This window comes from Nuphar pumila, chromosome 12, assembly GCF_984573655.1.
Source record: "Nuphar pumila chromosome 12, dmNupPumi1.hap1.1, whole genome shotgun sequence".
NCBI classification, from domain to species: Eukaryota; Viridiplantae; Streptophyta; class Magnoliopsida; order Nymphaeales; family Nymphaeaceae; genus Nuphar; species Nuphar pumila.
Genome location: NC_143260.1, coordinates 74,977,304 through 74,993,542, shown reverse-complemented (window position 1 = coordinate 74,993,542; position 16,239 = coordinate 74,977,304). Strand labels below are relative to the sequence as shown.

The 16,239-nt window shown below is 36.4% G+C and overlaps 1 protein-coding gene across 1 annotated transcript in view; it reads right to left on the bottom strand.

The window, feature by feature from the left end:
• Positions 1-2,617: 2,617 nt before the first annotated feature.
• LOC149821029 (26S proteasome non-ATPase regulatory subunit 14 homolog) overlaps positions 2,618-16,239 on the bottom strand; it is a 29,763-nt gene continuing 16,141 nt past the window's right edge. Inside the window, exons 3-6 of the mRNA XM_089983766.1 lie at positions 4,925-5,006; positions 4,071-4,247; positions 3,812-3,979; positions 2,618-3,010 (exon numbers count right to left, since the gene is read on the bottom strand). Coding sequence (XP_089839892.1) covers positions 2,819-3,010; positions 3,812-3,979; positions 4,071-4,247; positions 4,925-5,006 — 619 coding nt within the window. The 3' untranslated portion in view covers positions 2,618-2,818. The remainder of the gene's footprint in view (positions 3,011-3,811; positions 3,980-4,070; positions 4,248-4,924; positions 5,007-16,239) is intronic.

Below are 16,239 nucleotides of genomic sequence, written 5' to 3'. Positions count from 1 at the left end.
TCTTCCTCATCTTTCTTTGTTTACTTTTCATCTTCAATATCTAATGGATCAGGGTCCGCCTAATAAATATCCAACAATTTGTTCCTATCTTTTTCATTCTCAATGTTCATTATATTTTGGTACTTTATATAACCCTCATATATATCGGATTGGCGGATGATTTCTTCAAGAGTCATCCTCTCCAACGGCGAAGGCTTTCTTGTCTTACAAATTGTAGTCATTGTCAACCTGCACAACACATAAATTTAACCGCATCATTATATGTTACAACTGTCTCTCCAAGTATATATTATTACAAATTATCACATTTGTTACACAATCACCAACATTACAAGTCGTTGCAATATTTGGCTTCATAAGTAAACATCGTAGTACGATTTAGCAAAATTAAGTACAAATCGATGTAACTTTATAATTACACATCGCTACTGCATCAAACATATAAATTGTTGCTGCTTAAAACGTACAAATCGTTGTACAAATCTCACCCTTCATAAGTACATATCGTTGTAACATTTTGGCTTCATAGGTAAACATCGTAGTACGATTTAGCAAACTTAAGTACAAATCGTGGTAACTTCATAAATCATAAATACACATGACTACTGCTTCAAACGTATAAATCGTTACTGCATCGAACGTACAAATTGCTTCTTCAAACGTACAAATCGTTGTAGAAATCGAACCCTTCATAAGTACATATCGTTGTAAATCATAAATCGCTACTACATTAAATGTATAAATCATGGTTGCTTTAAATGTATAAATCATAAATCATAAATCGTAAATCGCTATTGCTTTAAATGTATAAATCATTGTTGCATCGAACAAATCACTATTGCATTAAATATATAAATGATTGTTAAATTCAAACTTACAAATCGTTGTAGAAATTTAGCCTTCATAAGTACATATCGTTGTAATGTTTTAGCCTTCGTAAGAACAAATCGTGCTAACTATTTTTCGATGCTCAGAAGGTGGATAGGTACAAATCGATTTATTTTAGTATTAAAATTAGTGTTATTTAGCATGAATAGTACAACAAGTTATATGATTTAGCATTCAGTTTTACAAATCAATTTGTTTACATAACGAAACCTTATACAAAACTCACCGAAAGGACACAAGTTTTGTTAATCCGACAGTGGAGGAGAAACACCTAGAAGGTAGATGCAGCCGATGGTAGCAACGGTGCTTCGACTACGCTCCGACGGCATTAGACGACAAAAAAGGGTGCTCCGACGACAGCAGACGACAGCAAAAGATTGCTCCGACGACAGTAGACGATGGCAAAGAGTGCTCCCACGGTAGCAAACGACGTCAAAGGCTGCGTCGTCAAAGAAAACTTCTGTTACAACAGATGGTGCATCGTCAATGGGTGATCTAAAACGTTTAGGGCAACATATTGCGAGGAGCTCCTGTTAAAGCAAAGGAGTTTACTCCTTAGGGCGAAAATGATGATTTTAACCCTTTCTAGCAGGAGGACATTTTTGTCCTTTACTCAAAACCTCGTCTTATGGTGCTAATGGCGGGAAAGAGTAATTAAGTCTTTGCAAATGCACCAGACTCCAATGCTAAGTGATGCGGACACACACAAAGAAACAAGCCCCACATGCTTACATATGTGGTACTCATTCAGACCCAAGAACACGCACCTACGTGTTCGGGGGGAACATATCGCCTATATATTTATTGAACAACAATGGAAGCACAAATGGTGATGAGACTTAAAAGTGTGCAAGTCCAGTTTGGGCACCTGGCCAGCCAAGCCTTAAATTCCAAGTATGGATATAACAAAGACAACCCAATAAAAACAGAGAGCAGATCAAGTGATCTGCCACTGTCCACAATGTAAACAAGGACCATGAGGTCCACTTTAGAAAAGTGATTTGGCATCCTTACCGTCCACAATGTCATGATCAGGACGGTGAAGATGTCAAATCACTTAAAATGATTTGACAGTTAACCAGATAGGCTCTCATTAAAACAGGTTGGAAATTGGATTGATCCATATGTTGTCTAGATCAGTTTTGGTCTATGATTTTATATGGGATATCAATTTTATCATATAGAAGTTACGGCCAATGTTACTCGAACTGAAGTCTCTAATTGACAGATTCTTGAAAAGTCCTGAAATGCCTCTTCAGAAAATATGGGATGCCTTTTAAAATATCAGGAAAAAACGAGGCTCTAAATGGAATTTTCTCAAAACAACATACACTTTTTCTTTAAAATAAAGTGTTCAAAAAAGCGGATCAGGTCAGGGACACCCCTACGGCTGGCAAACGAGCTGAACCAGACACAACTTGAAGTGTCTCTTGTGGCGTGCGAAGCCGAGAGTTGGCTTATTTATATAAAAAATACATTGTTTTAGAGCTGAAAGAAATACAATTACAAAAAATACACGTAAAAAAAATATAAAACATGTTTCTTACTACCAAACCAGCTTATGAGAGTTCAGCCCAGCCACAGCTAATTTGATATTTATAGCAAAATAGCAATAAACGAATTCAAATAGGATGCGTGAGAAGTAAACATCCAGGAAACAATCTACAACCCAGCATGATAGAGAATTCAATCAACGAGTTCCCAACAAATTCCAACCATTATAAAAGGGTTGAAGTGATTAAAAAAGATTCAAGCATTGTTTCTAATAAAATAATCATCTTGTCTATCAGAAGCACAAGTGGCTGCTCGAGAGAGTACATGTAAGCAAAGAGCCACCAAAAAGCCCACAGGGATACCCTTTGATGTTATCTTCTGGAAGTAACCCGTAGAAATGCAAAAGATTCTTGCCCACGTCAACAACCTTATGCAACTAGAATACAACTGTGTCCAGCATTGTCCCCAGCGTTTGCACTATGTTTGAAGACATCAAGTTGGAAACATGTTCTTCTAAATGCTTCTTGGCATCCTGCCTGCCAACATTAGCTATTGCAAGTTTCTCTGGTGGCAATTCATCTTCCTCCTGCACTGCTTTGTTATATTTCATCGCCAAGCTTAGCATTTCCTGTTTTTTCATAATATAGTTGAGCCAAAGTTCAGAAGCCCATATTGATGGTGATATTAAAAAACAGGATGCCACATTGAGTAAAAAAGTTCCATCTATTGTCAATGAGAAAACATAACCACCACTAGACAGAAAGAACAGAAATTTTAAGAGCAAAGCAAGGATAGAATGCTCTGCACAGATGGGACAGTCCCAAATACTCCCAAGAAACAAACAATTTATTTGAGCAACAGATACAATTGAACGTGCCATTAGACATGGTTGGATCATGCCTTTAGACTACCACTTCAAGTTTCGTGTGGCTTATCCCTCCATAATGCTACTAAACCTATCATCCGTGTAGCTCTCAAAGGTTTGTGTGGTTCATGCCATGAACCATATTCCACCAAAGCTAGGGTCTAGTTGCTCATGAATCAAACCTAAACAAGTTCTATGGGTGAACAATCAGGTCCATGAAAATAACTCATACACAACAAGATCTATGCATGCTGTTGATATGATACTACAGACTCCTCGAATCAAAGTTAGATTTTGAAAGCAGGTATTTCTCAAAGACATCAGTCATTTGGACCCCAATATTTCTCATTTATTTCATACATCTTCTCTCGAAAGCAGGTCTCTGAAGTTCTCACCTTTTCTCCTGAAGAGGTGCAAATTTCAGGACCATCACAACTTATGCATGCACAAAAAAATCAATAAAAAGATAAAATGTGTTTTTAAGGACCTCAAGCATCTACGAATAAGTCCAATGAGGTGAAATAAGAAACCAAAAATTGAAAAGGACTTGAGCAAAAGGGTTACCTGGACAGTCTGCTCATTAGTTTTTGAATGGGAGTCAAATCTTTGTAACGTCAACCCATCAGTCCATTTCTTCTTATGCAAATTAAGCAACATCTTTTCCTCAAGTTCATTCTTTCTATAATTAATGGCTATGGAATAATAGTGCCGATTCAAGCCATGAATCAATGCCTGCATCAGAAGCAAAAGGCTTATAAAATGAATGAACACAAGAGGCATATGCTGAAGAGAAACTTTGGCAGTCATGTGGTAATAGAATTACCTGAATGGACGGCTTGTTAAGATGGCCAAGGTTGGAAGTAGTTTGGCGTGGTTCTTGACCTAGCATCATAGTCTGAGGATTGATCAGGCGGAAGGCATCAATGACAACCTTCCCCTTCACACTTTGGATCGGATCTACCACTACTGCAACAGCCCTTTGGTTCAAGGCTTCAAAACTCTGCAAGGATACATTGAATCTTTCTAGATGAGGAAACTAGAAATGATCTTAACCTATTACTGTAGAATTAGGATGCAAATCATGGTCGATGTGAAACCATAAAGAGAAGACAGAAAATCCAGTATGCATTATCAGTTTATCTGGTTAACAACTAATTTGAAGCCTTCAAAATATAAGGCCCAAATACCACGTGTCCTTTTTCCACATTTAAACCCTTGGATAAGAATGCCAAATTGATCTTCCTTTTCTACCTTCAAATACAGCTATCTACTCAATTATCACCTTCAAATAATAATCACTCATTTGGAAAAACAGGCACTGCTCCACATCTTAAAAGATGTGGAGAAATCATCACAAGCATCTCTCCCTCACCATGGATTCTAGAAATAACATGATGCATGCCAATTGTCATGAAAGCATGTTGCATGATATTATATCAAATACCAACATAAGCCTCATACGGTTTAACATAGAGAATGGGCATTATACAGGACAGAACAGCATTGAGTTTAGAATGGTAAACAGTATAAAACATAAGCTGAAAAGTATAAAGTCCACTTTAAATTTCTACAATCTTATCATTACAAATTTAAGAATTAATTTGAGAACATGTCCAAATTGAAGATAATGGCAGATACAACAAAAACCAAGGTTGCCAAAGGTAGAGAGACACCTACCTGTTGAGTGTTTATGTCCACCCCTGAAAGCCAACAACCAAAGCCAGGATGTGAATGATACCAACCAACAACCATTTCTGGCCTGCCCAAGCAAAAAAAGATGCAAAGAGATAATTTTTCATCCAAAGGGAATTGAAATCAGAAAGTAATTTAGTTAAAATTACAATCATGCATAAAAGATACTGATCTACACACATGCACACACAATGTGCATGAAATATATGAGAACAAACACTGGCTGATGCATACAGACAAATACATGTAAATCCATCAAGACAAGAGAAGAAAATAAACCACGAAAACCATCAGTACCATTCATGGAAATTGGAGCAAAGAACATCATTGCTTTAAATATGTCTCAATTTCTTACAGACCAATTCAAAATACTAAAGTGATAAGCCATACTCTCAAGTCATTGCCTTCGACATATTCTAGCCTGATCCAAAAATCAATAATAAAAGAAACAACTCACAGCATCTTTTCAAACAGAAAATTGCAGAAAAACTAAGCAAACAAGGTTGTAAGCATACCAAATGCTTACTCAGACCAAGCGCTTGGACATCCAAATATTGACTGAGATTGCTATGGTAGCAGGGTCATATGTTTGGTAACCGCATTAATAGGTTCAGTTCAGATGCACAACCTTGTAGTCATGATAATCAAATGGGGTTTTACAATCTCAATATATGAAGTGGGTTTAAGCAATAGAACCAAAAGATTGGTGGGTCTTTGGAAATTTCCTTAAATCTCTAATGCCACGGAAGATATCGTAGAATAGAACACTCAGGCTAGAATAGGCATTAAAAGTCCCAAAAACATTAAAATCACGCACTAAAAATGCCTCAACTTCATCGTATAACACCAAAAATATGGATAGTTATAACACACTAAAAGTCCCAACACGTGTCGACACCTGGACACCATTTTACCCTCCGTACATACAAGTTTGTATTCAATTTATAATTTATAATTATATTTTCAGTTTATAACTTTATATTTTCAGTATATAATATATATTTTAGATATAGCATATATATTTAGATTATATTCAGTTTATTTTGAATTTTTTTTAAATTTATTTTGTATTTATATGATATTTAATATATACATAACTGTGTCCCCGTACCCACATTTTTGGAATTTCCTTGTCGTACCCCCGCACCCGTACCCAGGTGACATAGTGTCCACCATGTCTAGTCGGACTTGACTAAGCATGCCTTTATTTAGCACATAATGAAAATCTAATTGCGGGTTGATACCAGGCTGAAAGGTTGTCTATATGCAAGTAGACTTAATTTAGTTAGTATATGTATTGGGTGGCCATTTGGGTATTATTTCTGATTCAATTTGGGTGCAGAACTTGAAGCCATCAAACTTTGGATTGGGAACCTTCGTGGTGGATTTGATCCTTAGTGCGTCACACTAAGGTTAAGACTTGCCCTTTGAAGATTTTTTCTTGTTCAGATTTAAATCTTTGAAGTATGAAAACATTTTACATGAATTCTTTCCTACTACATAGGATTTGAGAGGTAGAATAATTGGAGGTTGCTAGTTTATAGTTCATTCTTTCCCTTCAACTCATACAATTGGCTAGTGGACCACCTGTTTATTGGCTGGTATTACACCAAATAGCTACAACGTGTAGCCCACCTGAGCCATCTCTATGGCCAGAGTGCCTTTTCCATTCCACGACGTTTGCTTAGTCATGAAAACCTTTTGTTGACCCATAGCTCACTGGAACAACCTGATTCCTAGTAGGATTCATTTACGGTGAGTTTAAATTCATAGTCACAGATATAGGCGATATTTTGAAAATATAGTGAAAATATAGCGGTAAATTCATAAAACAATACTAAAAGAAAAATATCATGATATTTTGAAAATATCAGAACTTTATATATGTCCCAATGTTATGAGTTACCTTTTACTTTTTTCTATATCCTAATTACTTTTTGCTTCTTTCTTTTATATTTTTTACTTATCCTTTTATTATCGGTGTATTTTATTATCTGAACATATTATTTTTCTTGCTTATTTCTACTATTTTATATTTTTAATTTTTTTTTAAGCATCAATATTTTCCCGAAATTTATCAACCAAACCTATATTATTGCCTTGTCGAGATATAGCCAAGACCGATATTCGTGACTATGGTTTTATTGTTGTTCTTTTGTCATACTTGGATCACAAGGGTTGGATTCTTCAAGGCATTTGTCCTTCTTGGATAGGATGTTTGGAGGACTTTCACCTCGCCCATGAGCAGATTTGATGTAGACACGAGGGTTTCACATGAGTTCAAGAGGAAGAATGAGACAATAACTGATAAATATTAAGTTCAAAAGTCTATTAAATTACATGATACCAATCTAATGAACTATTCTAACTCCCAAAGTTAAGGAAGGTGAAAACTCAAAAGGAGATGACAAGTCCAAGTTTGGTAGACTTTTTTCCTACATAACAAAACAAACCTTCAAAAAGAAAATTTTCACTTCGCCATAACTCATTATGGACTGAATTCATTAAAACTTCAAATCCAAGATCCAATGACTTATTAAAATGGACCCTAATGTTAGACCCAGATCCAGCTAGAATATACTCAAAAGACTATCTGAATTACCTCATACATACATAAACAAATCGGATATGCAACTCAACAAGTCTACCTGCAGTCTCAATCAGTCACCAACAGCAGATACAATATGAATAGTCAAATCAATGCACAATAGAGTGAAAAAAACATTTGAGTTCGGCCATTTAACTCTAACGCAGGCTCCTATGTCAAAATGAACATGCACATGAAGCATTTTTTAAGTCCCCATCCAGCTCTTAAATGTACCATTACTGCATTCCATCCATACAAACCACCAGGCAGTGTGCAACCACCATATCCAAATGGGTGCATCACATTACAGTTAGGCAGCAACAAATGTATGGCAATATTAATAAAGAAGAAACAACTGATAAATTTTATGCTTATGCTATGTAGTTGCTCTCCCTTTAGTGAAAGCATGTTCAGACACACATCAGTCCATGTCGGACCTCCTCAAATTATATCAGGCCCAATTTAGCTTGTCCAGAGGGTTACTCACTTTTGTCATAACTTAGAAAGTCAACCTTCCTTATTCTTTGTGGAAAGGCCGCATGGGACAACTCACTCTCACCGAAGAGAAAGGTCTTTCAACCCCCAACCGAAGCCATTTGCTAGTTAGACACAGTGAAGTTTCCTAACCAAGAGCATTCACCATCACATGGCATGCACTACTCATGCCCTCTAGGACTCCTTGAATGGTTGGGCCCACATGAGTGGCGAGTAGTCGAGGCTATCGAAGAGGAACCGAGGTGTTGATGCATGTGTTAGCGACCTGTGGAGATTTGTCATACTCTTGAGCACCCCATGCAATAATGCAAACCAACAGGTATAGGGAGTGACCATGCACAAGATCAATGTCTATGAGATGTTGCAAGCCAAGCAAAAGGACCACTATATAAGCAGTTTAGGTGTTCAACTTCCATGGACAAGAGAAACTTGAAAAACACTTAAGGAACCACAAATTTTTACTTGGCCATATTCTCCAAAAAGTGTGACCACAAAGTATTTCTGTTTAGCAAACAGATTGCATCGACACATTCCATAATGATTGAGTAGTGAATCTTAAATTTTGGGCCCAAACGATCCCAAGCAGCCACGAAAAATTGAAACTGAAAGCATCGGGCCTGAAATGGCACCCATCAGAGAGGTGCCAAATGAAGTTGCTCTGATTGCCAACCGGCTGCACCATCACGTTCTCCATAGGTCATTTGGTGGACGAAAACTTAGGTTTGGACTTAAAATCCTCCAAGTGCACAGACGAAAGCAAAGTCGAAGGTCGTCGGGCCTGAAACAGCCCTGGAGCCACCATGCACTAGGCATCATTTCTCCCCTAAATTAAAAGGTTGCCTACACATTCATGTATAAGAAATGCAATGATGCAAACGGTTTGTGAAATGGAGATACTTCATTGGATACGTTTTTTAGGAAATCCACTAAGTAAAATTTATGGTTCCAAAAATGTTTTTCAGGTTCTTCCTGTCCATCGGGGTCAATGCCTAAAATACCTACATAGTAAACCAGTGTTATCAAAAACGCGCCTTGAGGCGCAAAAGGTGCGGCTCGCCTTGAGGCGCGGCCCACTGTGCCTCAAGGCGCAAGCCTGAGGTGCAAAAAAATGTTTCTTTTTTACAACAAGATTTCTGAGACATAATCAACAAGATTTTTGTAGGTTAATCTCATATATTTTCCAATTATTTCAGTAATGTAATCAATTTCTTAGTATATTACTATATTTTAACTTTTGTTGGTTAATCTCGTATATTTTTCAGTTATTTCAGTTATGTAATTAGTTTCTTAATATATTTTAACTTTTGTTGGTTAATCTCATACATTTTCCAGTTATATAATCAGTTTTTTAGTTACTTTTATATGTTAATCGCATATTTTTTAGAATAATCTCATGTATTTTAACTTTTGTAGGTTAATCTCATATATTTTCCAGTTATTTCAGTTATGTAATCAGTTTCTTAGTATATTTTAACTTTTGTTGGTTAATCTCATATATTTTCCAGTTATATAATCAGTTTTTTAGTTACTTTTATATGTTAATCTCATATTTTTTAGAATAATCTCATATATTTTAACTTTTGTAGGTTAATCTCATGTATTTTCCAATTATTTCAGTTATGTAATCAGTTTCTTAGTATATTTTAATTTTTGTTGGTTAATCTCATATATTTTTCAGTTATGTAATCAGTTTTTAGTTACTTTTATATGTTAATCGCATATTTTTTAGAATAATCTCATATATTTTAACTTTTGTAGGTTAATCTCATATATTTTTCAGTTATTTCAGTTATGTAATCAGTTTCTTAGTATGTTTTAACCTATGTCACAGGGATTCGACTAGCAAGGTGCCGCACCCGCGTCGACGGGACTCGACGCAGGTGCGGTCAACCCGACCCTGGGTGCGTTGACCGCACCCAGGGTCATTTCGGTCCATTTTTTGGATTTTGTTTTTTAAAATTACCCTATGAAATGGGCTGCGGAATTAAAAAAAAAATAATAATCACTCTTGAAAGCATTAACGATAAAATCGTAATTAGGGGTGGCAATCGTGTCGGGTTGGCGGGTCAGCATACCTCAACCTAAACCCGACCCGTTTATTAAACGGGTCGGGTGTGGCAAACATGAACCCAGACCATTTAATAAACGGGTAACCCGACACGACCCGCCAACCCATTTAATAAATGGGTTGGGTCGGGTAAACGGGTTCGCGGGTCAGGTTGGCGGGTCGGGTTGATGCGTCGGGTTGGCGGGTTGGCAGACGGGTTGGCGGGTTGGCATACCCCTAACACGAACCCGACCCATTTAATAAACGGGTTAGGCGGGTTGACCCGTTTATTAAACGGGTTCGTTTTTTCCAAACCCGAACCCGCCTAAGAGGCGGGTTGGCGGGTCGTGTCAGGTTTTGCCACCCCTAATCGTGATATGCTGAAAATATCGCTCTCTACTTGTTATGTAGCAGAAAATTGTTGTGTCCAATATGGAATTAAACTTTTTAGAAATCAGAGTTAATTAATATGCATTAAGTAATGTGCATCATTTTAGGCTAATTATGTAATACCCACGATTTTTATCAGATAAATAAATTTAGATTTTAAGTCATTAAGGTGATACACGAATATTTTATTGTTTAATTATTTATTCGTAATTGGATCTTGGATAACCTATTTGGATCATTGAAGTAAATCGGATTTTTAATGGGAAAATTTCTACAACACTTTAGTGGGAATTGGTATAGCTTAAGGCGATGTTCGGATCCATAATATTGCATTTGGATCTTCGATATCAGAATTTCAATATTAATCTGGATCCTTGTATTGAAACCATAAAGATCAATGTACATTTAGCTGAATCCATAATAATTCATTTGGATCCATAGTTCTAAATCAAGTAGGATCAAAACTTTGGATTTCTGGATCCGAATTTTATTAAAAGGATTGGCGAAGCACAATGGATCTTGGATCCATATTAATTTATGTTAATTTTGGATAACGTAAATGGATCTATATTAACCTATGAAAGACCCACAAGATTGTATCGAAGAATAAACCAAATGTATTAAGAAAATAATATTTTAAAGCTTGTAATATTTTGAATCCTTAGACAGATCCAAATTGCCCAACTGAGTGGTTTCATTAAAGATTTGGGTTGCGGGTCTCAGTGGTGGCCAAACCGAAACTGTACCCAATTGGGGTGTAATATATATATATATATATATATATATATATATATATATATATATATATATATATATATATATATATATATATATATATATATATATAATATATAAATAAAAATAAGATAATAATAATACTAAGTATAAATAAAAATACATGGATCCGTAGTTGGATCCGTATGGGTTCAAATATCGGACCCAAACCATCGATGGGTCGTAGATCCAAACCGTGGCGAGATCGCGGGTCATGGATCCAGTTGATCCATGCCCTGCACCACACCGTGCGTTAAGTAAAATGAAAAAAAAACGAAGTTAAGTATGGGGGCACTATGCAGGCCCGATAAAATGAGTGTTAGGGTTCAGAACCCTAACACAAGCCAAATCACAAGAGGAGGAGGGGGCAATGCGCAGCCGCCGTGTGAAGGGGAGGGTAGCGGATCCCCTTCCGATTTTCGTGGCACCCTTCCATATCTCGCCTCCTTCCTCTCCCATTTAGCCGAACCCTCTCTCTCTCGGTCTTCCTCAACTCTCTTCCGTTTCTCTCTTCCTCTCCCTTTCATTTTCCTTTCTTTCTTACACCAGCCGGTGGAAGACACACGACTCACACGAGCACGGCAGCGAGGTTACTTCGGTTTTTCCATCTCTCTCGTTCATGTTCGTGGAGTCGGCGTGAGGAGGGCTTGGCTTCACAGCGGCTAGGGAGAAACAATTGAACAAAGTTGGGGATTTCGCATTGCCGAGGTAGGTTTTGCTGTGAATTCACATATCTACTGAGTTTTCAAGCGTGCTTTGGATTTGTCGTAACTCCTAACTCGAAAAATTGGGGTTTTGGGTTGCTGTGAATCCCCAAATCAAAAATTTGGGATTTAGGGTAGGGTTTTACTGTGTTTTTGCATGGGTACTACGTTTCAAGCATGCAATGTGAGTTTCACTGTGATTTTAGTGGATGCCCTAAATTCCGGGTATGTAGTGAGCTTGCCGTGAGCCCCAAATCAAGAAAAAAAAATGGGGTTAGGTTTGCCGAAAATTCCAGATCTTCGATTTGTGGATTTCGGATTTCTGAAAGTAGGTTTTCTTATGATCTTCATAGGAGTATCCTGTTTTCAAGCATGACATGTGTTACTGTTAAAGCTATCAACGTTTATTTTGAGGATTTTCGATTAGGAGGCAAATGTTTTGCATGATTATCGGCCATCTACGGGCTGTTTTTATTTCTTTTAATGATCATTTGAATTGCATTTCTATATTGTAATAGCCCAGCAACATGGATTGAGCTTGCGTAGATGTTATAGTGTTTTAAAATGTTGAGGCTGCTATAAAATATATATAAATATAGGGGACGGGTTGTATATGTATGACTCCTGTGTAACTGTTGCATTCGTGCACTCAATAAAAAAAGAAAAAAGAGAAGAAAATTCCCTTAGGTTAACATCGACGAACCTCTATCGTTATTGTGAATTCTTTTTTTTGTTGTTTTGTGTTAACTGACAACAAGAACAGATGGTTACATTGTTGTATTTGTTGATTTTCAGTATTGAGATTTATGGCAATAAAACCGACTGTTGTGTATGCTCCTAAAACAGGGTCTGTGTGCATACATTGTTAAAAGTTTTTGTGAAGTATTGATAACAACAATGCATGTTTGTGTTCTTTTACAAATACTTCCTGTTTTCGGTGTTAAATCCCCTGACAAAGAAAAACAGTTGTTGCAGTCAGTGTCTTCTATATTACATTCAAGGAAAACATATATATATATATAACAGAATTTTCATGTTACAAGTAGCCAGTATCTTCTGTGTAAATTCAAAAGAAAAGAAAAGAAAAAAAAAATATCACTCACCGGAAGGTTCACATAACACGTTGTTTTAATGGTTTTCGGTGTGATAATCTAATGGCAAAAATCAGTGAATTGTATATCCTCCGAAAACATGATTTGTGAACTTTTCTGAACCTGACCTTTCATAACAGAGGGCCAATTAGTGTGTTTAGTCATTTCACGTTCTATGTTGGTCCTATACTAAATGGAAATAGATGTGAAATCCTATGATAAGATGAAATTTATCTTTTCCTTCATTCCAAATTTTTCTTTGTTTGACTTAGATTCAAAACTCTGAATTTATGCTTAGAGGTTCTGACCCTATGTTAGGTTTTTGAGATTTACCTGCGGTGGTTCTTTTTTTTTAACAGTTGATGAGTATTAAGTTTTGTTTGAGTTAAGTCACAGCTATTAGTACATTGAGGATACCTATGCATACTGCATAATAAGCATGGAGGATTCATGATACACTGCATTTGAACTGTATACTGCCACATAAACTGTTGCATAAAAATATATTCCTGTATCGGTTTATTATTGCATTCATGAAACTCATATGTTGATTTTTATGAGATGCTATATCTTTAAAGTTGTAGGATGTTTATCAATATTATGTAAATTGCTGAATTCCTAGTCCTGAAAAGTGGGAATACCCAACAGAAACTAGAGCTATGAGTATGGATTTCTTACAGGTTTTCTTTTGCATAATACATGCTTTTATATTGTACCAAAATCATGTTGTAACAAATGGTACTTATACATGCATGGAAATGTTTCTAGTTACAAATTACATTATGTCCTGCATATACAGGGGTTCTGATTATGCCATAGTTCATGCTCATTATGTTTAACCTTGATTAGTGATCAACATGTAAATAAATATCTCTGAATATATTTCTATTTCAGGGTTGGTATAAGTATATGTCTTGAGTTGTTTGGGAAACCCTGCCTAATGGGCAATATGGGTTGGATACCCGATACGAGTATTTGGGCTATTAGCCTGTGTGTTATGGCAAGAAAAATGATGAAAACTTAATCATAAGGGTTTTGCGACCGACTGGTTTAAAGGTACCGGGGTCTTGGTACTTTACAGTTTAAAGGTACCAAAGCATTTAGAATAATGATCATACTGATAAGAAACTTAAATTTAATTGTTTGGGGAAACCTTGCCCAAGGGGCGATACGGGTTAAGTACCTAATGTAGGTACGTGGTCTGGTTCAAGTATATTGGTAAGAAAATTAAATAATAACTTTTGTGCTTGACTGGTTTAAAGGCACCGGAGCACTTTGGGTGGGTTATGAAATTAATATGACCAAGGATTGGGACTGTTCTATGCACCTTGGTAAAATGACTAAGGTTGAGAATTCTACTACTATGATAGTAAAAAGAAGTTGGGGAAATGCCCCATACTTCGGAAAATGATTAAATGAAAAGATTAACCCACTCAGATTCGGGCTTACCTTGGAGAGGGTAGGTGGTACAAAACTCTGGGGACATGTGTTTAGTTTCGAGCATAAAGCGACTCGTTGGTCCCAGTCCTCAGAGTTGGGGGACCCGGACTACCAAATGTGTCCTAGGTGGTAGTTTCATGTTCTTCTGCAGAAGTTAGGGATGCATCCTGTGTTGGTTTTGGCCTTTGGGAGTTTCTCTCGGTCACTGGCCGCTCCCTTAGGATTTCAGTCACAGTTAGAATGTTCGGGTTAATAAAACAATTTTGAATAATATACCCCCGAACGTTCTCTTCTGTGGTGGTTGCCTTGTCCCGTGTGTACCTGCGGGATAAGAAAAGATAAACATCAATTAGAATATTTTAAGTATCACAGTGATTGGGATTACTAGGGAGACATGTTTATATTCTTCCAGCATGTTCTGAGCTTGTGATGAAATGAAATACTGAAAAGTGTAGATATAAGATAATTGAATTCATATTGTGGTTGTTACATGACTGTTATGCATGTTGCTGCTGTTGTACAATCCGCTTTACTTGCTTATGTATATGTCTGTTCGTTGTTGCATAGTCTGCTTCACTTACTTTTAAGCATTCAATGGAATCGGTGGTCATGTTTTATTTAAATGTTGCAAATGATGTTACTATAACATAAAATGAATTATGTACTCATGTAATGGTTGATTTGATCTTGGTAGTGTTCATATATTCTAGCTAGAAACTTAAATTAACAATGTGCAGTGGTTTAGTAATGTTCATATTCTCATGCTATGTTTTATTGTCTGTAATTAAACAAATCCCTTGCATACTTGTTACTTAGTATATTTGCCAAATTTACAGTAATTCCTACTTAAACGTGGTAGTCTAATTCCAATCAATTTACTATTTTTCAGGTAAAGAATAGGGTTTATGAGCGGCTGCGGGATGAGGCATCGGATCGAGATTTTTGGATTTATTGTTCCAGGGATCGCTTGGGTTTAATGTAATTTTTAATTGTTCATATCATTTAAAACTCTGATGATTTTCATTTATATTGAAATGAAATAAAGGTGTTGGGTTTTCTCTCCACCGTAATGTCTCGAAATTGTTAACCCTATTTTATTTCTTATTTCCGCTGGTAAAAAAAATTCCTCTTAAATTTGGGTTAAAAATTTGGAGCGTTACAAATGGTATCAGAGCTTGGGAACAATAAATCAAAGATCACGATCGTGCCACACCCTGCAAGCGCTCTGTGAGTATAATTTATTTTGTTTTGTTATTGGTCATGTTACTTGTTCTTTTGTTATGCTCATATTAGCATATAAGTAAATTCACGTTTACAATTGATCAATTTTGACCTATTAGGTGAATGACACATCACTTCTACAAATGATTAGCGTTTATGTTGTCGACTTATCACGCCAACAAATCATTAGTGTCAACCTATTAGGTGGATCATGTACTACGCCTGCATGGTTTCATTGTAGATGACCGTATTATGATTGACTGAATGGATCTATCATACTCGTATAGCATGATTGATGTGTGTATTAGGGACACTTGACTAAATTTCTTAGTAGATATGTGCGTGTGTTTCATGTCGAAAGAATTGAATGTGATTTGATGTAAGAATTATCAATGCACATGAAATGAAGAATTGATCTGAATGTCTCATATACATAGATGATTGGAATCCTATCTGCATAACTCGAACTAAGTAGAAGTTACGTATCTTAAGGTTTAGTTGATTTTCGATATATAAATGAGCACGTGGTATAGAACTCATGCTTCGAGGTT